We start from the raw sequence: 22,711 nt of genomic DNA, 5'->3' as shown, positions 1-22,711 counted from the left end.
AAAGAATCCGCAGGCTCTTCATTTGTTCATGGAATATGGATTTTGGGACAAATCTGGCAAAAATCTGCGTTTTTTTTTTTTTTCTTACCCCCCAACATACTGGCTTTGGTGGAGCGGCCTGAGGCTGTAATCCCGCACTGAGAATGTTCCTGGCACAAGTGTCCGTGCGTGTGGTGGATTTTCATGTTTGGAGCGACACTGCTGTTGTTGGGAATGTGTTTCCTTCCTTCCTGCCAGCCCTTGCTACTGCTTTTCCACCCGTGGCGCTGTGAGAACGGGACAACATGCACAAAAATGAGAGCAAAACATACCTGCAGATAATTCATGTACTACTCTATCTTCTACCTGTGACATAATACAACCACTTTTTCAGTCATTTGTGTTGTTCTATATCCCTTCTGATAGAGTTCCCGACTCTGGATGAAATGTAAGATAAACTAGAGCAGCAAATGGAACAAATGTTTGCGTGCCACTTGAGTTTCTCAAATTGGGCTCAGCGTTGTTGCCAAGAATTTCAGAAGAGGTTTTCCTCTCTGATGATATGCAGGAAAAGAAAGATGTGTTGTTGTTGCTGACTAATGGACTAAAAACGTGTTTGTTTGTTGTTTTTTTTTCATCTTTTTGTGTATGCACGACCTCTTTTTCTGAGATTCCAAGTGATTTGAGAAAAGGATGCACGGTAGGACGTCTTCAAAGGATGTCCTCCGATTGGCCTATTGGCTTTGTGTAAAGGAGCAGTGTTGTAAAATGGATTTAAAAACACATCTAAACACTATTTTGGGGGCTGAACGCTGCTGAGTCTGTGGTGTGAATGTGTGTGTGTGTGTGTGTCTGAGGAATAAGCTGAAACATTTTCTTTTTTTAAATTATTGATTGTACAGTTTCAACGCTGTGAGGGTTTGAAGACTTTTTCACAAATAAACAATTGAATGTTCAAGTTGATATGTGGACTCGTTATTTGTTCTTATTACTTAAATATATGCATGCAGCAACGTCAACAACATGCAGCGAAAAAGCGCATGTCATTGTTCAAATACGTTGTTGTAGTTTTGTAATGTGGAAAAATAAGGATTTAGTGCCCCCTGATGTTCGAAGCGTGAAACTGCACCACACGTCATAATTGTTCTAAATGTACCGTCATTTAAAGTTACGTTCTTAGTTAACTATCTTGCAAATATGTCAAACTTTATCAACATCAGTCTCAAACATGGCCAAATGATCCTAAAGGAAATACAGTACAGTACAGTAGTTAGCGGTTATGTCTTCGAAATGCCCACATCGATTGCGACACTTTACGACATCGGCAAAAATTCGCTTCACGGCAGTAAGCCACTTCCTTTCACGCCGGCACCCTGTCCGGGATTTTTTTCTCGGAAGATCACCGGTCCCGTTTAAGGCATTTTAGCGTGTCACGTCGGATACGGTAAGAACACCACGACGCGTGTAAAGACGAGCAAAAGTATTCCCCCCCCCCTACGCGTGTAGTTCATGAGAACTAAGCTAAAGTTGTTGCGGTGTAACTCGTTTGTTAGCTGATTAGCTTAGCTGAGGCAGCTAGCGCGGCTACCTAGTGTGATGACAGGCCTTGTAAGCGTTAGCACCATTAGCACACGGTGGCGGCTTGCTCTTCTCTCTATTAACTTTTGAACATTTGTTGCGTAATGTAACTTTTGACTCTTATCCGTCACTTAAAAAACTCAATTAACATGGTAGATTATCACCAAAATAAAGCTAGCCTGTGGACTGAACGAAAAGTTCATTTATGATTCTTCAGACAACTAATTGTATATTTTTTTAATGGCAAGCCCCATCAAAATGTTTGTCTATATTATTAGTTACAAATAAAACACTGAAAAATAGAGGCGAAGTCATATTTTGTCATTTTACAGGAAGATTGTCCATTATGAAATGTTGATTGACGTCACAGATAAAGTATGTTTGCAAGATTGTTCTTTATGAAAAGTTGATAGACTTCACAGATATGTTTGGCGCTAGACCACTATTGCACAAAACTTTTAGTGGTAGACATAACATCTCATTCTCCTGCAAAATAACAAGAAAAATGACATTCAACTGTTAATCTCAGCGCCTCAAATGTACTCCTAACTATGATCCCAAAACACTTGCATATCATGTCAAAATCGTCTTGCAATACTAAAAAGAAAAACTGTTGAAGGGTCTGTGATGACTAGCCCACTGCGCAAACTGAGCAGTGCCTCTTTTTGGGAGTGCCCTGCTGGAGACAACAGTGCTGATTAAAGCCTGAGACCCTGTGGAACACGGCTCAATCGGTTGAAATGCCGCACATGACTTGTCCAAGTGGAACGTTTGAACTCCTGAAATCCCACCGGCAGGTCATGGCCAAGTTCAACGCGCCTGTGATCCAGGACAACCCGTCGGGATGGGGTCCCTGCGCCGTACCGGAGAAGTTCAAGGACATGCCTTACCAGCCCTTCAGCAAAGGAGACCGGCTGGGAAAGGTCTGCTCCTGTCGCACCGGACTATTTGTCACTCATTTCGGCTGCTCCCGCTCACAATGTTGTCGTCTTTCGGTTGTCAGGTGGCCGACTGGACCGGAGCGACTTACCAGGACAAAAGATACACCAGTGAGTGACTTGGAGTTGGAAACCTCAAAATTAGAGAAGATGAAGTCAAACAAAAAACACTTTCATATTCATGAGGTAGAAACAACATTTTCTGATCGATGAAGGGAGCATTTAAACAATGCAGATCTCATTTTGTAGCGCAAGCATTACACTGAAACAACCACTATAAAACGGTCTAACACGCTAAACGCTACACTTTGACGACAAGCGAATAAGAAAGGAAGATGGTCAATTCTGGCTAAGACTCCTCTGAACAAACAGAAAACCGTTAACTACCCAAACAAAAATGATTAACAGCTCTAAATATGGCTGAACAATACTGAAAGCATGATGGGTACTTTCAGTGCAATTGTTTTTGTGCTGGCTGAGAGAAAGTCCACTGAACAACCGTTGGGTGTCCAAACGTTTTCCGCGCACAGACAAGTACTCGTCCCAGTTCGGAGGCGGCAGTCAGTACGCGTACTTCCACGAGGAGGACGAGACGAGCTTCCAGCTGGTGGACACGGCCAAGATGCAGAAGACGGCCTACCAGAGGAACCGCATGAGGTTCGCTCAGGTAACAACGCCGCAACGCTCGTAGCGAGAGAACGCAGACCGCGTCAGCCGACTGAATCTCGCGTTCTGCACCGGCAGAGGAACTTGCGCAGGGACAAGGACCGCAGGAACCTGACGCAGTTCAACATGCAGACGCTGCCCAAGAGCGCCAAGCAAAAGGAGAGGTCAGATGAGGATGAGTCGTCAAATTAACCTAAAAAAAAAAAAAAAAAAAAAAACTGCAGCCGCTCAGTGGCGTGTATTCATTCCTTCCTTCCGCTTTGCAGGGATCGAATGCGCCTGCAGAAGAAGTTCCAGAAGCAGTTTGGCGTTCGGCAGAAGTGGGACCAGAAGTCTCAGGTGCGCCCACTTCTTTCACGTTTCACTTTTTGATGGCACAGCATGCAGTCGCCAACCTTGCGTTGCACCTTGTTTCACCCTCATAAAGACTTTTTTTTTTTTTAATATAGTTTGTAGATATTTTTTTGTTTGTGCAGAACTTAATAAATGCTTTGATTACTTTTGCTTTTTGAATACATTTATTAAAGGAATATTTTACAGACTTAACTGTAGGTTTTGGATAGATTTTGTAAAATATTTTAGATTGTTTTAAATAGTTTTTGTCAAAGACTAGGTTTTTCATAAGTTTTGTAAAATATTTTTGATTTTTAAGCTGTTTTTTTTTAACTTTTTGACTTGTAATTTTCAATGTATAAACAGTTTACTTGACATTTTAGATGTTTTTTTAAATTTTGTTCAAGAAATTCATAGTTTTTTTTTCTTGAATACGTTTTTAATAAATTGAACTTATGATTTACAACAGTTTTTTTTAAAGAAATACTTAAGGTTATTAATTATATCAGATATATACCTGTGGACGGTACTTTCACTTGTTTTTTTTTTTTAAATACATTAAACTAAAAATTTTAGATGAAAATAATAAAAACAAATGTGTGTACAGCAAACCAAAAATAAATATGTAGAAATACAGCCGCTTTTGAGACAAATGAGCTGAAATATTCTTTTCGTCTCTTCCAGCAGCGCTGTATTGAAGTTTTTAGATTAAACTCGATCCATGAAGTAAATCCACTGTGGGTTTTTTTCCCTCCTTTGTTTGTTTGTTTGCCAAGGCTCAGCTGAAGCCACGAGACTCTTCAGTGGAGGTGCGCAGCGACTGGGAGGTGAAGGAGGAGATGGACTTCCCGAGACTCATGAAGATGCGATACATGGAGGTGGCCGACCCCGTGGACATGTAAGCGCGCCGCCGCCCGCCCCGCACGCTGCGCCCCGCACGCTGCGCCCCGCACGCTGCACCCCGCACGCTGCGCCCCGCACGCCGCGCCTCTCCGCTTCACGCCGCTCGCATCCTCCGCAGCGAGTGCTGCGGCGCCTTGGAGTACTACGACAAAGCCTTCGACCGCATCACCACGCGCAACGAGAAGCAGCTGAAGAGCATCAAGCGGATCTTCCACACCGTCACCACCACCGACGACCCCGTCATCCGCAAGGTGCGGTCACACGCGTCCTGACGCACATTTTTTTTTTTTTTTTTTTTTTGCTGTGCTTTGGTGTCCGCCGTTACTCCAGACGTTTTGCGTTCGATATTTCAGAGTGAATTCAAATTGATCTTAAATCCACACTTCACACATTCAAGTACTGTTAAAAGATGGATTGCAAAAATGTCTTCATACATTTGAAATCATATTAAAGTAATGCCAAATGCCCGAAAATGTTCACCCACTTTTGGTGGTCATATTTAGTGAAGGAGAGGGCTTATCAAAGTGGCCTTTAAAATGTAAAACATTGACTTACTTGTTGAAGTGATTCGGCCATTTTGTACTTGTTGATCCTTAGAAATGTTGTTGAAATGAATATAATGTTGATCAGATGATGCTGTGGCTACGTCTGAAAGCCGTGGAGGTATATGTGATCCAGACCCGACTAGTTTTCTGTCCAGCCGGGCTGGTTTGGGCCCAACTTCGTTTAATTCACTTGCGCTTCGAGGAATGTTGCCGACGGCTTTCTTTTTGTGATACTTGACGATGTTGCGGTTCTCTTTGTAACGCTGTCGAAATGTGACTTGAGTCAGGGAAGGGAAATTGCCGGGCTCATGTTTTTGCCCGTGTCCGCTCGTCCAGCTGGCCAAGACCCAAGGCAATGTGTTCGCCACGGACGCCATCTTGGCCACCCTGATGTGCTGCACGCGCTCGGTCAACTCCTGGGACATCATCGTGCAGCGGGTGGGCAACAAGCTGTTCTTCGACAAGCGCGACAACTCCGACTTTGGTGAGTGTCTCATCGCCGCCTTCGCCGTCGTCCGCGCGCCTTGACACGCGCGCGCCGCCTCCTCCTAAGATCTGCTGACTGTGAGCGAGACGGCCAACGAGCCGCCGCAGGACGAGGGCAACTCGTTCAACTCGCCGCGGAACCTGGCCATGGAGGCCACCTACATCAACCACAACTTCAGCCAGCAGTGCTTGCGCATGGTGAGAGCGCCAGCGTGACGCCTTCGCCGGCGCTCGTCGTGTCCGCCAGGACAACCTTTTTAAAACGGATTTGCTTTGACTCGAGGGCGGCGAACGCTACAAGTTCCCCGCCAGCAACCCCTTTGTGGAGGAGGACATGGACAAGAGTGAGGTGGCGTCTGTTGCTTACAGGTGAGCTCAAAAATGTTTGTTTTGTTTTTGTGTCATGTCCCTTTACGGACAAATTGCTGATTGCTGGTTTGATCAATTTTTTTTTTGTATTCAAAATGTTTTTTCGAGATGCGTCTGTGTTTTTTGTCAGTTGACTCTCTTGTTTTTAGTATCCTGGTCATTTCTCCCACTTCACCTGCGCCGCCAGGTACCGCCACTGGAAGCTGGGCGAAGACATCGACCTGATTGTCCGCTGCGAGCACGACGGCGTGATGACGGGCGCCAACGGGGAAGTGTCCTTCATCAACATCAAGACCCTCAACGAGTGGGACTCCAGGGTAAGACGAGCGAGTGTACAATGGCCTTGTTGAGCGTCTGGTGGCCATGATGCTTGTGTCTTCTCCTGGCAGCATTGTAACGGCGTAGACTGGCGCCAGAAGCTGGACTCTCAGCGCGGTGCGGTCCTGGCCACCGAGCTGAAGAACAACAGCTACAAGTTGGCCCGCTGGACCTGCTGCGCCATGCTGGCCGGCTCGGAGTACCTCAAGCTGGGGTGAGTTCGCGCTCGGCTTCGCAATCATGGCAGTGTGTTGAAATGAAAAAAAGGCCACCCCCCGGCCAGTGCAGCGGTGAAGCTGTCATGAGGACTTTGAAGCCTTTTGCCGTTTGTAACACGTTGCTATTATTCTCAAGACGACTTGTCAAAATGTGGTCCGTGCAGCTACGTGTCCCGCTACCATGTGAAGGATTCTGCCCGCCACGTGGTTCTGGGCACTCAGCAGTTCAAGCCCAACGAGTTTGCCAGCCAGATCAACCTGAGCATGGAGAACGCTTGGGGCATCCTGCGCTGCGTCATCGACATCTGCCGCAAGCTGGACGAGGGCAAGTACCTCATCCTCAAGGACCCCAACAAGGTAAGCAGACCCCAAACCCCCCCAAGATTTTAGCCAGCAGTGCCTGCTTCAGGCTGTCACTCCCAGTTGAAGATTAATGCCCAACAGACACACAACACACAAAAAAAATCATCATCTAACTACAGTCTGCTAGCTTGATGCTAACACATAATACAAAACACCATTGACAGGCTAACAAGAATTAGCATAGGTCTTATGGTAATTATCAATCTTCTGCTACTATTCATACACATGGAGCAGCAACACTTACAAACGGGGCATATAACACTGGCATGCAGTATATTCACGACTTCTTTGCCTGTTCTTGCTCCTAATTACACCTCAGCGCTGTCAGGCATGTTGTGGCACAAAGTGGTACTGCACTGAAGATGCGCAACTCTAATAATGCCACTAGCTGTCGGACAACCAGAATGATACGCCCCCCCCCCACCCCCACCCAAAAGAATACACACTTTACAATAATGGCTGAGAATGACACACAAGGGTTCAACCGAGAGCCGCCTTCTGATTGGCTCTCCACTTGCCCCCGCAGCAAGTCATCCGCGTGTACAGCCTGCCCGACGGAACCTTCAGCTCTGACGAAGAGGAGGATGAAGAGGAAGATGAAGAGGACGAGGAGGAGGAAGGTGAGACCATGAAGACACTCAGTTAACGAGCTGACCCGTTGCCGTGGAGACTAACCGGGAAATATTTTCCTATGATTCCAGATGAAGAGAACTGAAACATGGCGCCTGGTGACCAAAACAACCGGCCAAATTGACACACACACACACACACACACACATACACACATTGAATTTCCCAATCAATAAAATCCAATTGGCCCAAACTGCTCCACTGTATTTTCAAATGTCGGCCGACAGTTTGCAGGTTTACCAGCGTGACGAGGAAGTCAAACGTGCAGTTACAGCATCTCGTAAGTGTAAAAGTCAACATTCTTTTTTCAATATTTAAACATTCAAACAAAGTGCTCTGACAGGAAAGTTGCTACATGCGGCACAAGCACCCAGTAGCAAGTCAGAACGCTAAATTTAATTTGAAAAATTAAATACTACAGATGCATCTCAATAAATGAGAAGAGCATGAAAATGTCCTTATATTTTTCCCCCCCTGTAGTTCAGCTGGAGAAAAAAAAACGGTCAGTATACTGAGTGAAATGTTTCAGAATTATTTATTTTTTGATCAGGAACTCTATAGGACTTTAACATTTCTGAATTGGGTTAATTTATAGAGAATCTAATTTGTCAACTTTATGTAAGTTACTACAATTTGTTGCCAACATTAAAGTGCAACAGTTTAGCCATTCCAACTACCACCGCTGTAGTTGTTGATGTAAATCCGTCTTGGACTAAGAAAAAAGGCAACATTACACACAGGTTGAAAAACTTAATGGTAGAAGAACTGTGGAGAAACTCCAGATTGTATACGTCAGCTACAATCGTCCGCTCCAGCAAAAGCGAAAAAGTGAGCATGGTTTCCGGCTGCTACTGAACGATGCAACGTTGCAGCTTTTCGTCCCGGTTGCCGTCACGGTAAAACGGAACCTCCAGGACGGCCCGGTTGCCCTCAAAAGTTGCCAGTCCCCGCTGCGCCGAGTCACAAACCCTCTGCCAGGATTCCATCTCCGCCCGCCACAGAGCACTCCTGGCTCTGAGAAAGTGTGACATTTGGGTCTCGCAGCCTTTGGCTAGAGCGACGCTGTTCACGCAAATGATAACCACATCGATGCCAATGAAGATTCCGTTCAGCGGGATGAGCCCGGCTCTGGCCGTGCGCGACGCAGCCACGGAGCCCCTGAGGGCCGCGCCGCCCACGTTGCGGGCGTCCGCGACGACCTTGTGGACGTTCCGTAGCGCTTTCCCACCCACAGCCACCACCTTGCCCACCCTGGCGGCCACCTCCTTGTTGCGTTTCGGGGTCTTCGCGGTTGCGTTGGCGTCTGCCACCGATCGTCTAATCTCCGGCACCTGGCAGAGAACTTCACCGACGGCGGCGTCCAGTTGCCGAGTCTGGCCGGCGATATCGTCCAGACGCTGCGCGTCCTCAATGAAGTTCTCAGTCACCTCGCCGACCTTCTTCATCAACTTCTGCTCCAGTTTGTAGTCCACGATGGAGGTGACTGCGCAATTGGCCCAACTGGCGAGACCGAGACCCAGTCCGGTCATGCTAATAGCCAGCGAGGCGCCGGCTGTGACGGGCATGAGCGCCAGCCCGGCAATCGACAGCGCACCGCTGGCCACACCCACGGAGCTGCTCGCCACGTTGGAGATCCTCACCCCCTTGTTCTTGCCGACTAGCTCCTCTGTGACCTGGTCCAGCTGGTCCAGAAGCGCCAGCATCCTGGACCGACGCTGGCCGAACTCGGCCAGGAAGCGGCGACACGCATCCTCCTGTAGCAGGAACACCAGCCGGAAGTCTGCGTCATTCCTGTAGGAGTTCGGGATGATTTCCATCTGTCGCAAGAGTCAAAACGATTGTGGCTCTGAATCCTTGGTCACCTGATCTGGTCGCACTTTTGAACGTGACGCAACATCCTCTGTCTGTCCTCTGAAGACAATTCGTCTGGGAGCTCTACATGGACGTCCAACCCAGCTTTGGAGAGCACGTTGAGGCAGAACTTACTGGAAGGAGAGCATGTGTGCACATCAAAGTGGGGCATTACGTTGTCCAATTGCAACTTCACCAATTAGGATATCGTGGGAAAGAAGCTAGAGCTGCAATAGACAACCCATATTTTTCATAATCCCCTCGTTTTTGGCCATCTCCAGGGGCGGCCATTTTGTCTTCTGTGGCCTTTTAATGACATCACAACCGCTCAAAACGACCGATCGCGGCTCAGATGCGCAAAAAAGGTCAGCCGCGATTGGTCGTGGTGAGCGGCTGCGATGTCATTTTCAGTCGTCAGAAGACAAAATGGCCGCCCGCAGAGATGGCGAAAAACAAGTGGATTAACACTTATTCCACAAATGCAATATTAATCAGAATGCCGTGTTTCAACTCGTGGACCCGCTGGGAACATACTCTTGAAAAAAAATACGTTTTCGTTGACTTCCGCTTTAAGGGGATAGCGGGAAGCTGGAACCATGAGTGCCCGAAATGAACACCTAAACTAGGGATTTTGGGGGTGATTTTGTTGCCCCGTTTGTGTGGTTTACCTTTTGTCCATCACGAGGCACATCTGTTGTGCGGTCTGCACGTATTTGTCCAGAAGGTACGCTAGCACGGCTGCGTTGTCCAGCCTGGGCAAGAAGACGACTTTTGCATCTTGCTTCAACTCCGCGGCGAGGGGGCAGGCCCGGCGTGCCGCGGCCACGGCGATCGCCACGTCCCAGCAGCCCACCCCCTGCGGAAGTTTCACCAGCTCGCCCCGGAAAACGAGCAAGGACGTGGTGGCCAGCCTCTCCAGCGCTTCCACGAAGACGTCCAGTCCCTCCAAGCCGAGCCATACGTCCTTCAGCACCGATGTCAGCGCCGCCTCCAGCGCGGATCGACTGTTCTCCGGAGCCATTTTTTTCTTCATGTACACCAGAATGTTCTTGCCCAGCTTCAATTCCGCTCGGTCGCCGATGTCACTTATGGCGTCGATCTCGTTCTCGCGTTGCTGCTGCCACTCGGGCATAGCTTTACAGAAGCGACTCACCGTAGACATGTCGAGCAGAGTTGCCGAGGTGTAGCTGATCAAGACCTCCCTCAAGGCATCCCTGGACAAAAATGACAACTTTTAAAGTGGAAAGGTTGAATGTCCCGCTCTTCAGGGGAGTACCACAGGGCTCTGTCCTCGATCCTCAAGTCATCGCCTTTGAAGATGAGGCACCCTACCAAATATGGAGGACTGTGACCTTTTCCAAGACACCGTTGGACAAAAATATGAACTTTAACTGTTTGCTCAGTGGGAAAAAAAATAATCTATCATTACTGTTCAAGTCTTTCAGAGCAGTACCGCAGGGATATGGACCGGATCTTTTCATATCCTTACTTCAAAAGTATGCTCCTTTAAAGAAGTACCAAGGCTCCATGCAGGGCATCACTCTGCATTAGAGATGTTGACCAATATCAGAAACAGCAGGAGCCAGTGAACAGAAGAAAATGTTAATATTAAGATTCCTTCTTTTCAAGGGAGTACCGCAAGGAAACGCACCGCATCCTCATGCTTTCTTATCCTGGCTGTACTAATCATTATTAGGTTAAATGTGCGGAAGTGCCAAATGTCGCAAGACATACAGTACAAAACGTCTTATAGTTTTCAGCCTTGTTCACAGCGGGTTAACAAGAGATTTTACCTGGACTCGTGCATGTTCCTGTTATGAAGTTGATCCAAAGTGTGTAAACGTCTCCGGATCTTCTGCTCACGTTAGTTTGAGCAAAACCTGCAGCTCCTGTTTGATGCCACGCCCACTCGCAACGGTCGCTTTCCCTCATCACGCTGCCTTCGCTTGCACCCAAAAATGTTTCAAGATTGTCAACAAGCAGGTGTTCTTTTTGTTGATGCTCTTCACCATTCAACTGTTTGTTGGTTTTCTTAATTGTCGATGTTTGTTCATTTTGATCTCTTTTCTTACTGTTTGTCTATTTTTTTTTTTGTTCATTGTTGATATTCTTCATCCCTCTGTTGATATGCTTTTTCTTGTTCTCCGATTTAATGTTTCTTTACGTTGGTTTTTCCTTTTGTGTGCTCTTTCCATGTCCTCATATTTCTCGTGATATTTTTCACGTATTTTCTGTACTTTGAGTTTAATTTAACATTTTCTTTTGTTTTTTACCCGTTGTCTGTATGTCTGCTGGCACTCTGTTCATCTTTCCGTTGTTTAACTTTACGTCGATGTTCTTCAGGTGTCCGCTAATGCAGCACTCCGACACCACAAAAAAAAAACAGCAGACCATGCGTGACCTATGAATGTAAAATATCATTCATGTCCTCTTTGTGGGTTCCTGTATCTGTTTCCCCACCCATCGTGGTCATGTTGAATCTTTTTTTTATCGTCCTCTTTTTACCCAGAAACTCGGTGGCTCGTTTCCATGGAAACAAAACCAACATCTGCTGCTAATCAAATGTGCGTGTATTCACATGTTGTCTTTACGTCACTTTATCAAGCACTTTCCGTCCACAGTGGAAGCACTTTTCAAAGCTTGTCAGCACAACGGGAGCGTTGCCAAAACGATGGTTCGCGTTTACATTTTTTCTTGCAGTGTATTCACGTAAAAGGCGGCGTGCAAGCACACTGGATGCGATAAAGGCAACTCTGCTGGGAGGTTGAGAAGCGTCTCGTCTCGTTGGTTGGGGGGAGTCGGTGAGTCGCTCCTGGTCCGACAGGTATGTAGTCTTCACCTGCAACACACAACGAAACATGATGACGTCAAATTTCATAATAATAACTTAGTACTATTGGGGAGAAAAATGGAAAGAGTTTCCAAGGGCCCCCCCCCCCAAAGTATTACGTGTAATCGGGAAAATACACCACAGCTCATCCAACCCACCTACACCCCCAAAACCACCACCCACTTCCAAACCAAATTTACCAGTGTGTGCGTGAAAAAGATTAACGAGAAGAAACTACGACCAATCGCCACCAAATTACATAGTCGGTTTTTTTTTCACAAAAAAACGACTTACTATACCCTTAGTATAGATGGTCGTCCCCCCCCCCCCAAAAAAAAAACGCCTGACTATACATGGTTGGGGTTTTTTTTCACAAAAAAAAAAAGCCTTACTACACCCTTAGTATACATGGTCGTCCTAAAATTATTCTTTGCTGTTTTCAGATTTGAATTTCAAAATCGGAAATATAATACACGGAAGACCCCTAAATTAGAGTATTCATTGAATTGAATTGCTTTAATGTCATCTTAATAGACTGTTTTCTTCTTTGCGCAGTGTTTTATTTGACTGCATTGCTTCTAGTACATGTTGATGTTTTAATGTCCAAACAGCAGCCATGTCAATTTAATGGGCCCGGGGCATTCAGAATCACTGGTGTCACTTGTATTAGAAGAGGGACTGCTTAAAAGTTGAACCGCGATGGTCCTTTGTGGTGTCAGCATTGTCCGTCCGCTGTTCTTTGGATACCCACACTCATGCCACAGCATCTGGGTTCAAAGTTAAGCCGTATTTCAATTTTGGTGTTTGTATTTCAAAATGAAAATCAAATAACGGGTCGTTTTGTCCATTTTGCTTCCAAACATAATATCCAATGACCAAAACAATACAAACATAAACAATATAAATGAAAACATACCCAATATATAAACCAAGCAAGCCAGACAGATAAAAGCAGAATTCTAAAATCAAACCTCTTGTGCTTGTAATGATCATCTTTGTCCATTAGATGGCGCCAGAGTCCAGCTAAAGACACCGCTGTCCCTTTAGCGTCAACGGAATAATTAGTTCTTCCCCTCTCCAGTTAACACTTTTTTTTAACTTAGTCACATCCAACATGACTAAATTTGTTTGCTCTCCTTTTCCCCCCATTTCGCTTCCCATTGGCTAATCAAAGACACCAACCCGGAAGACTCCGTGAACTCGCAACTAAATCGTAAATTGTAAATCATCTGAGATTATTATGCACAATCTTGACCGTGGGAGGGGGGAAGTGGAGCGATAGAGAAAGAGACCGACTCCCCCTCCGCTCGCGCAAAGCCAATTAAAAATGTTGGCGTAACATCTTCGCGGAAGTCACCATTGCTGTGGCAGCGCGCGCGCACGCACACGCACACGCGCGCGCACGCACACGCACACGCACACGCACGCACGTCCACCGTGGGCCTCTTTAAAGCAGCGGAGGAGCTCAGGCTGCACACCGACGAGCCTCCATGTGTTCTCCATCGTGACATCTTTCAAGCAAGAAGAAGAGGAGGAGGAGGAGGAGAGGAGGAGGAGGAAGAAGAAGAAGAGGAGGGCATGCATGCGCAATCCCAGCACGACGCAGCGGGAGGCTTTTGACGCCAAGCGCCTCGTCCTGGGTGGCCTTTCGCATCATCCGGCCCGAGCGGGATCAAGGAGAAGCAGCGCTCGTATGGCCGACTCGCCGCCCTGCTCCCGCCCGCCGCATGTCGACTGATGGTCGGCTTGGCTGGCCGGACGCCCCCTCGCTGCCTCCGGATCCCCGCGCGGTGAGGGCAGACCCCCACTCCCGGCGGAAAGAAGCCTCGACCCGGCTCTAGGGCTCCATATGGAAACGGAGGACCAGAATTTTAGGAAAAAGGCAAATCGTGTGATTGAAATTAGATATGTTTTTCTTCACGATTATTTTTTTACTTGTTTGTCCTATGCAATGAATGCATTCGTGCTTTGATTTTTTAATTCGGGCCTGAGAGGACTTGAAATTTTAGGGTAAAAAGGGAAACGAATCAAAGGTGCCCCCGCACCCCCCCCCCCACACCCTTTTGCCATGAATACATTTTTGCTTCGATTGGGCTGTTTTTGTCCGTTGCAAGGGCTTGCAAGGTGCAGCATTTCAATGGTGATTTATTGGCGGGCTTTGACGTGCGTGTAAGCGGACAAACAGGTTGGCTGCACAAGATCAGCCTGCACTGCTTCTCTTTCCATTGCCAGAAACGCCGAAAAAGAGGAGAGAGAGAGCGAGAGCGAGGGAGAGAGAGATAGAGAGAGAGAGAGAGAGAGAGAGAAGGAGAGGATTTCCATTTTTCCCTCGTCCCGCTCGTCGTGTTTTTTTTTTTCTTTTCTGCTGGCTGGTCCTCATCCAAACGCAACCATAAGGCTCCTGGCGCCTCATCGTCGTCCTCTTCTTCCTCCTCGTCCTCGTCCCTCGTCCCCGTCCTCCTCGTTTTCCGCCTGGCTGAGGTCCCGCACGCCGTCAAATATTTACTTCCTGTACATCAAGCGGAAAGGGGGTCCCCCTTTCATGGAATGCGGAAACATGGGCCTGTTCGACCGCGGAGTGCAGATGCTGCTGACCACGGTGGGCGCCTTCGCGGCCTTCAGCCTCATGACCATCGCGGTGGGCACCGACTACTGGCTCTACTCGCGAGGGGTCTGCCGGAGCAAAAGCGGCAACGACAACGAGACCAGCAAGAAGAACGAGGAGGTCATGACGCACTCGGGGCTCTGGAGGACCTGCTGCCTGGAAGGTAAGACCCCGGCACGGCTCGGGTGACCCCGAGTAGGGCCCGAGCGCCACTACGGCGAGGGGAATGTTGTTGAAACAACTTCCCCGAACTTTAGGTGGGAAATGGACTTTTGGCGTCATTTAGGACAAGCCCAAGGAGCTGCTGAGAACTCAAGTGGGCTAACTCCATTGTGCAGGAGTGATGAAAAGTTTGGCACGGCTGCAATAATTCACGTGGTTTTCTTCCGTTGTTGGCATTTCTGACTTTGCTTTGCTTTGATATCGAATTGCTTTTCCGTTTCCTACTTGCACCTCGGTTGCCCGCAAGAAAAAAAAAAAATTTTGAGCAGTAGCAGTCTAAGTCCAAATATCCGTCAAATATATCAATATTTCATAAAAATTTTCACTTAAATATGCAGATGTGCTGGCACTCAAGATAAAGCACTACAGTTGAAAGGGGTTTTAAAAAAGCAAATAAGTGAGGGATCCGGTCGTTAAATAAAACAACTCAAATTCTGTAGGCCTAAATGGCAGATTGGGTTTCAAAAAAATCTGGTTTCTGTAAATAATGATAATAATAATAATAATAATATGCAGGGGGTCCATTGTACTTAGTCTAATTTTATGGGCAGGGGCAGCGCCATCTTGGAAATGGAAGTCGGCCCAGTGTTGAATCAGGAAATGTGCTGAATGTCATAAAGGACGGCTTCCAATATGTCCAAATTGAAACGTAACCTCAATTTAGACCAGTATTGCGTCTTTTCTCCTTCTCGCTTAAAAAATGATCAAAATGCAATCCACCCACTCTAGTTCACATTTGGTCTTGCCGAAGGACCTCTAACATTTTCAGATCTTTTGAGAACTTTGCAGGTGGGAAATCGGGCTACGTAGCACACTTGGACTGCAGCAACTAGGATCCGGGGCACCTTTGTGCTTTGGACCGAAGTGACTGTCGTTGAAATTTAGTTGGGGAGCCAAAAGATGACCCTCCTTGTGTTGGACTCCAGTCAAAATCAATCCTGTTCTTGACTGACTTTTTCTGAGAAGTGCGAGTGCTGTAGTCCTATGGCCTGAGGCTGCATTTTTGATTCCCACCAGTTGTGTTGTTGTGTGCACAGAACAAATCAATAGGGACACAATGCTGCTTGTACGAGCGCGCAGCAAAACGCCGCCGGCCGCAGACCCGCAGCGACTAGCCACTAGCCTAGCAGCTACCGCCGTGAATCGCATAGCATCCATCTAGCATAGCCACTAGGGACGAACACAGCGGTTAGCATAGTGACAATGAAACCACTAGTGTAGCAAGTAGAATTGTGTAGTGACTAGCATAGCGATTATGGCTTGCTGTGCTCGTACGTTTTAGCGGTCCATGAACTATAAGACGGACATTTTTATCCAAGGTTGATCTTCTTGGATGTATCTCACACGTCTGGGGATCTTTGGATGGCTAAATGCTATGATTGTTGTGATATGATATTGCGTGTTAGTTCATGTTGATGCTAAAATCAGCTAAGCTAAGCTAGGCTAAGCTGTTTGACAGTCCAGCACAAAGAGTTTTGAGCCAGCTGGAAGCGTATCACCTTCATCCTCTCGGAGTTAGCGAATGAGTCGACCTCACTCTCGCCTCCATCTGTTACACCTCGACCCCCCCCCCCCCCAATTCCACCCGACCACCCTCCTCCTGTCCCCCGATGGCTTGCGCTGTGCCTGCGCCGGGGTGGGGCGCTCCCTTCCCTCGCTAGGTGCTAAGAGTGTTGGGCAGAGGCGGAATCTTATTTTTTATTATTTTTTTTAAATCCAGCCCTTGATGCCAGTTTTTGTTGCGTCAAACATGAGTAGACCCACAAAAAGTCTGAAAAAGTCTGCCACATTGGTTTGAATCAGACATTTTTGGCGATGGGGAGGTGGGGGCATTTTTTCCACCGGTCCTCAAATACAAACTCCTCTTGAGAATTTGTCCGGCCGGTTGCTCGCAACCTTTTCATCCTTGAACATGGGCAATATAAACAGCCCAATAAGTTTTGATCATGACTTGGGCGAAGGCTTTCCCTCTCACCGCAAAGCATCTCGGTTATTTCCGCTTGCCTGGCTGAGCGCCGGCGAGTTGCAATCGGAGACGAGCTCGCCGGTAATTACGCGTCCATCGCGGCGAGCGTTGAGTTGTGTGTGTAATCACAGAGCGGCATCGCGCCGGAGAAGAGACCCTTCAGGACACTCGAGCGCTCCGCCTTTGATCAGCACGCCAACGTTTGCTCACAAAAGCAGTCGTCGCTGCACCACAAACACGCGACAGAGCCTTGTGAAAGCACACCAATTGGAAAAACAACGCACGCACCACTTTCTGAATCAACTTTCCACATCCACTTATTGCAAGTATGTTGACGTGATCTCGTCTGAGAAACAAGCTTTGTAGGTTGGAAAGGAGCATAGTTTAGCTTGGGTTGTTAGTGGAAATTATGAAGGGTCTTCGCTGCATCGCTTCTGGTGCATTAAAAAAAAGGAAGAAATAATCTAACATTTTACATGTTGAATTAGTCCCGTGGCCATGCTTGCGACTAGAAACCCTTGTGTCTGAAATCATCTTTCCCCATGCTATTAATCTGTTACAACACCCCGCCCCCAAAATGTGAAATGATTATTTCAATAGAAAAATACATATTATAGTACACTATTATGCAGCATTATACTTTATAAAAACATACAGTGATAATTACAATGTAAAACATGAAACAGTTTGCGCATAATGACAACGATCACAACTGCTCAGCAAGTCGTTCTTTGCAGAGGATAAAGAATATATGAGAGTCTTTTCGCCCCATCTGCATGTGTTGCTGCCACCTGTCTTCAAATTGAAGTTAAAGTTTAAAAGTTCCGAATTACGCAATCGAAATGCTACTTTCGCGAGCTCCTACTTGGCATTTTTGCGATTAGCCGGCTAGCAATCAGCGAGCCAATCCGCGTCATTTCTCTGTTCGGAGTGACGGCGTATCATAAACGGCATTCAGATGGGAAGTCGCGCGATTCCGGGAAAAGACCGGCGCTCCGGCGTGAGACGGAATCTGGGCCAATCCGGGAATTCGTACGCGAGGGGAAGGTGTTACGAGGAAGATGATGTCATTTCCAGCCCAGTGTGCCTCTTAACTCCCTCCCTGCGTGTGTGGTGTGTGTGCGTGTGTGTGTGTGTGTGTGTGTGTGCGTGTGCGTGCGTGTGTGTGTGGGCACGCCATGCCAGCGTAGTGGTGCTGGGAGAGAGGATACATTTTTAATGAGGAGCAGCGCGGCTCGCTCAGATCGCTTTCCAGGACGACGAGGCGCTCATGATCGCAGCAGCAACAGCAGCGTGAGGCGGCAACAGGGAACATTTTTCACCTGGAAATGACCGCGTGTGCGTGCGCGCGCGTGCGTGTGTGTGTGCGCGCGCATTTGAATGTGGTGTTGCTGTTCTCTCCCGCCTGCCGCTTGTGTGGAGTCAGCGTGTGCGCCCCGCTCATGTGTCATTGGGGTTACATCATCATCATCATCATCGTCGTCATCGTCATCACAAGCAGCCACATATACGCGCGAAAGTATTGCGACATCCCTCTCCAAACCTTCGTTTCCGTTGGTGTCCGAATATTTTTGTTCAAAGTCCACATTTTCTTGCAGCTGAAACGTCCCGTAGACGGCCCAATAACTTTGTCCCAAACTCTTGAATTTGTGACATTTGTCCCAATACTTTTGTTCAGTCTTCATTTTCTTCACTTTTGTCCAAATTCCACCGCATTTTCCCCTCATTTCTCTTGCTTTTTATTCTCAAATTTTCTCTTCGGCGCCCTGATCAACTTGTCGACATTTTCTTCACTTTTTGGCTTCCTGCGGGCGTCCCAAAACTTTCGTCCACTTTGAGCGCGTCCATTGTCGATGGCCCTCTCCTCCAACATTTCTTTGTTTTCTTGCCACAATTGCCGGGTGATGACATCATCACAAAAAGTCAGAAAAGTCCCCTTTCCTGGCTTTATTGCTCAAATGGGTCACTGTGACCGCGTAATTTCTAATTGGTCGTTAGTCGAGCGAGACGGCACCTTTTTAGGAAGTGGCAGCGCGCGCCTTCACTCACCTGGCACATGCCGCAAGGTCACGCGCACACACACACCACACTGCTCATTAACTTTATGGACTCTGTGTGTGTGGGTGTGTTCTTGTCTTTTCCATTTGTGTGGACATTTTGGGTGGTCCATCAGTGTGCGCGTGTTCTTGTCTTTTATTCTTATGGTGGCACAAGTCTTTCGCGTACTTGTCCAAGAATGCGCGCATGAGTGTATGTAGTGTACAGCATGTGTGCGTGTGCTGTGCCATCTCGCGGTTCACTTTTCACGGTCTCAGATTTTGTGCCGATCATTTTTTTTTTTTTTTTTTTCATACGGACTCATGTAACTGCAAGTTCGCAGATTCATGAGTAGTGAGGGCACGCAGGAGGACAGAGCACTTTGACTCGCCTCCTTGAAGAAAACAAAATAACCAAATAAAGACTTAAAAAGTGTCACGTGGACGCTAGCTCCTACAGCCAAAACGGTTGGCCGTGGACTCTGCTGAACTCATAACAGACGACCACGCTTGCAGTCGCCGGCTCCCACATCACTCACCGGGCCGCACACATCCAATGTCACAGATACTACAATGTCGGCTACCCCCAGTAGACAAAAAGTAGCATATTTGGCATGAGTATTATGCTTTCGGTCGCTACTTTTGCCGTCTTTAGTTTAACGCATACGATCGAAAACCCGTGCGATGAATGATAGACGACTCTAATCCATATCGGTAGCAATAATGACGCGATTAGGGGAAACTTCGTTGCTTTGGGGATGCAACGTTACGTCATGAACGGTTGGCTGGCAAGATGCAAAGGGATGCTGGGATACGTGCAGGAGTCAAGAGAGGCAGGGAGGAATCGGCAGCATAAAGGTCAGTCCCAATGATGACCACCTTTCTTCGCCGTTTTTCCTTTGCAGCCCTCCTTCCCCGTTTCCCAGCATGCATCGCTGCTGCTCGGCCCTGCAGCAGCAAGAGCAGATGACATGTGGACACTCGCTGAATTGACAATTGCCACAGTGGTGAGGGGAGGGGGGGGGGGTTCGAGGTGTAGGTGTCGGGGTGCGCTTTGACGCAGCCACACTGCAACCATCGGCGTTTTCTTCCTACATTAAAGATTAGCAAGAAGAAGAAGGAAAAAAAAAAAAAAAAAAGAGCCGCAGCGAAGCGCCACACTGAATACTGGATGTGTCCCCACTAACACACGCGCGCACACGCACGCACACACACACACACGCGCGCAGGCAACTCTTTGACCCTCGCTCACACCACCTCTCCTGCTGCCGCTACAGCGGCGATCAATAGCCACAAACGGAAGGTACCTCGAGCGCGTTTTGGATTCTGACAACCAAACGTCGTATCAAAGCATTTTTTGGGATCGGTTATGCTACCGATTATCCCATCAATGAGTTGAGTGATCGTATAAAATGAGCTTTTGTGTTATCAAAGGGAAAATATCAATACAATATGTGATGTGCAGGTATTAGTTTACGTCATGTCCCTCGCTGTAGTATCCGTGACTTTGAAAGTGTGTGGCTTTAAAAGGCGGGGCCTGACTTGGTGAGTGATATGGGTGTCGGAGAACGCAAGTGTGACTCACGCCGGTTCTTTTTGGGCGTTCCCATTGTCAAAAGTTATTTCGGGTTTTCAGTGCCCTGTTGTTGGGTACCAAAAGCGTGTAGCCGGGGCTCGGCGGAGTATCGCTTGCTAATTGCTAATGCTAATTCACCTATATTGTGATGGTTTTATCTGCCGATATTTGACTCTCCGTCATGCGAAAGCGTAAAAAGAGCCCTCCTGCGCACAAGTCAATGTCACCGACTCGTAATCCACAGCGGTGAAGCCGCAGCGTCAACTTTTTGGAGTCGCCCTCTTTGGGCTCTGGCTGCAGTTTTTTTTTTTTTGCGCCTCGGCGAAGAAGGTGACTTTGACGGCGTGACTCTTATCTGCGCTTTTTTTTAAATGGGGAAAGAAAAAAGAAAAGTGAGATACCCTCTGAGCGAGTCCGCAAAGTCGCCGGCCCGTTCGCCGGACAACGCGGCACCTCCTCCGTTGGGCGGCGGCCAATGGGAGGGCGGGAAGTGCACGCCGGGAGTTTGAACGTCGAAACCGTCGCCGGCGTAGCGCGTTTGGTCACTCGCGGCGGCCGCGGCCGTCTTTGTGCAAAGACTTTTGTTATCTCGGCCAATGAGCTTATCAGACGCGCCTGCGCCTGTGCTGAGCTCGGCACTTTTCAGGAACAAGCGCGCACTCCGGCGGAATCTTTTCAAACTTCACTTTGAGGGCTCTCTCAAAGATAAGGAAAAGTGTGAGCCGAGGCAAAAGCGGCGCTCCGCGTTTCTCGCACGATCAGAATCTTCATTAGCCGAAGTGAGCGTTTTGCTTTTCTGAAAGCGTCGCGGCTCCTTGCGGGCACCGGCGGACGGACAAACTTTCCTGACAACAGATGCCAAGGTGTGCTTTTATGAACAACTCCAAAAAGATTTTTAAAAAAAAAAGGGAAAGAAAATATCCATGAAGCATTCTTAATATTGATTAAGGCATAATCAGGATGTGATCGGATAGTGTACCTAATCAAGTGTCCGCCGTGTGTGAAAGGACGCCATTTTGTCCTCTCCGCCTCTTTAACTCTTCCTCATTTACATTTACATTACTTTTTAATTGAATTCTGGCTCAAAGTGACTTATGCTGCTGATTGGACGGCTGTAGGGGGGGGGGGGTCGTGCGCGCGTGTGTGTGTGTGTGTGTTACACAGGTGGTCTGCCGGTCGTGGCTTTGAAAGGCCGGCCGACCCGGCGGCCGCCAGGCCTCGCTTAGTCGTTAGATCTCTCATGTTTAATTCACAACGAGCGTGCGGCAAAGACACCTTCAGTGTGTTGGAGTCACGCTGTGTCAGCTTGAAAGCGACGCGACACGCACGCACGCACGCGGGCGCGACCGCCAAGCCGCCTTTTTTACGCTGACGGGAAAACACTTTTGACAGAATGCGGAGGCCAAGGTGACCTGCCAATCTTCCAGCTTTGGCGCTACTAACAGGTAGCGCCGGCATCGCATTATTGACATGTCCACTGACCAATAAAAAGTTGACTGACCTATGACCCGGCAAGAGGGCGGGACCCAAAGAGAGAGTGACGTTTGCATCACTTTTTGCTTCCTTTGGGTGGAAATGTCTTCTTCAATAGCTAACATGCTAATAGTTAGCCCAAATGCTAACACGGCGTTATTGTTTGCGGTGTCTGTTGCAAAAGTACCCTTTATGATGACGGTGTCTTTTCACGGGCGTTTTCCTGCGTGGGCTCGTTCCGTGCAGGGACGGGTAGCGGGACGTTGGGGGGGAGGTTGTGTATGGGGGGGGGGTCTTTCCTAGCCGCCTCGACGGGACGTTAGCAAGATGAATGCGGTGATTAGACCAATGAATACGCTGTGATTATCGAGATGAATACGCCCATTAGGGGAGCTTCATTGCCCCATTAAAAGAGAGGCTGGGAAAAAAAAAAACGTGGCGGCATGCAGGACCACGAGGAGGCGTGTGGGCGTGTCTGTGACGTGTGTGTGTGTGTGTGATTCTTGTTGTTGTGTTGTTGTTGTGACGACTTGTTGTCAGACCCCTTGGTGCAGATGCACCATGTGATCCCCACCTCCTCGCGAGCTGTAACCACGGCAACCAAAGTGATGTCCACATGGCAACAGCTGCCGTAGGGACCGTGGAGGGGTTGGGGAGGGGGCGTGCATCTGTGCGTGTTTGGGGGGTGGAGGGGGGGGGTGTTATCTGGACGGTGACGCATTCAGCATCCACCTGGAAAGTTTGAGAATTCCGCCCACTGGAATCACCAAAGTGAAGTGGCCCTGAATCTCTCCGACTCTTTCTCTCCTCCCACTCATTGACCCCC

At 48.0% G+C, this 22,711-nt stretch overlaps 3 protein-coding genes across 4 annotated transcripts in view; 2 read left to right on the top strand and 1 right to left on the bottom strand.

The window, feature by feature from the left end:
- Positions 1-1,284: 1,284 nt before the first annotated feature.
- Positions 1,285-7,519, top strand: eif3d (eukaryotic translation initiation factor 3, subunit D). 2 transcript variants are annotated; one of them, XM_086056518.1, is made up of 16 exons: positions 1,285-1,423; positions 2,355-2,480; positions 2,561-2,606; positions 3,026-3,162; positions 3,240-3,325; positions 3,428-3,500; positions 4,277-4,392; positions 4,516-4,648; positions 5,279-5,426; positions 5,496-5,626; positions 5,712-5,797; positions 5,985-6,114; positions 6,187-6,329; positions 6,498-6,690; positions 7,223-7,316; positions 7,398-7,519. In XM_086056518.1, exons 2-16 carry the CDS (start codon positions 2,358-2,360, stop codon positions 7,409-7,411), a joined length of 1,653 nt encoding a protein of 550 aa, XP_085912644.1. In that variant the 5' UTR covers positions 1,285-1,423; positions 2,355-2,357; the 3' UTR covers positions 7,412-7,519. The 2 variants fall into 2 exon arrangements, with proteins under 2 accessions (XP_085912644.1, XP_085912643.1); XM_086056517.1 differs by having other exon boundaries at positions 4,271-4,392.
- A 542-nt stretch (positions 7,520-8,061) lies between these two features.
- Positions 8,062-11,823, bottom strand: apol (apolipoprotein L). The gene is made up of 4 exons (XM_086056257.1): positions 10,971-11,823; positions 9,846-10,391; positions 9,189-9,311; positions 8,062-9,117 (listed from the first exon to the last, which is right to left on the bottom strand). The coding sequence occupies exons 1-4, from the start codon at positions 10,982-10,984 to the stop codon at positions 8,175-8,177; spliced, it is 1,626 nt and encodes a 541-aa protein (XP_085912383.1). The 5' UTR covers positions 10,985-11,823; the 3' UTR covers positions 8,062-8,174.
- A 1,600-nt stretch (positions 11,824-13,423) lies between these two features.
- cacng2a (calcium channel, voltage-dependent, gamma subunit 2a) overlaps positions 13,424-22,711 on the top strand; it is a 35,947-nt gene continuing 26,659 nt past the window's right edge. The window contains exon 1 of the mRNA XM_086056259.1: positions 13,424-14,775. Within this exon, the coding sequence (XP_085912385.1) occupies positions 14,550-14,775 (226 nt within the window). The 5' untranslated portion in view covers positions 13,424-14,549. The remainder of the gene's footprint in view (positions 14,776-22,711) is intronic.

The sequence above is a fragment of the Filicampus tigris genome, chromosome 16 (assembly GCF_054856515.1).
Source record: "Filicampus tigris isolate MCC_2025a chromosome 16, RoL_Ftig_1.0, whole genome shotgun sequence".
Classification (NCBI taxonomy): Eukaryota; Metazoa; Chordata; class Actinopteri; order Syngnathiformes; family Syngnathidae; genus Filicampus; species Filicampus tigris.
Note: the sequence above shows the minus strand (reverse complement) of the source record. Positions and strands in the feature narration are given on the sequence as shown.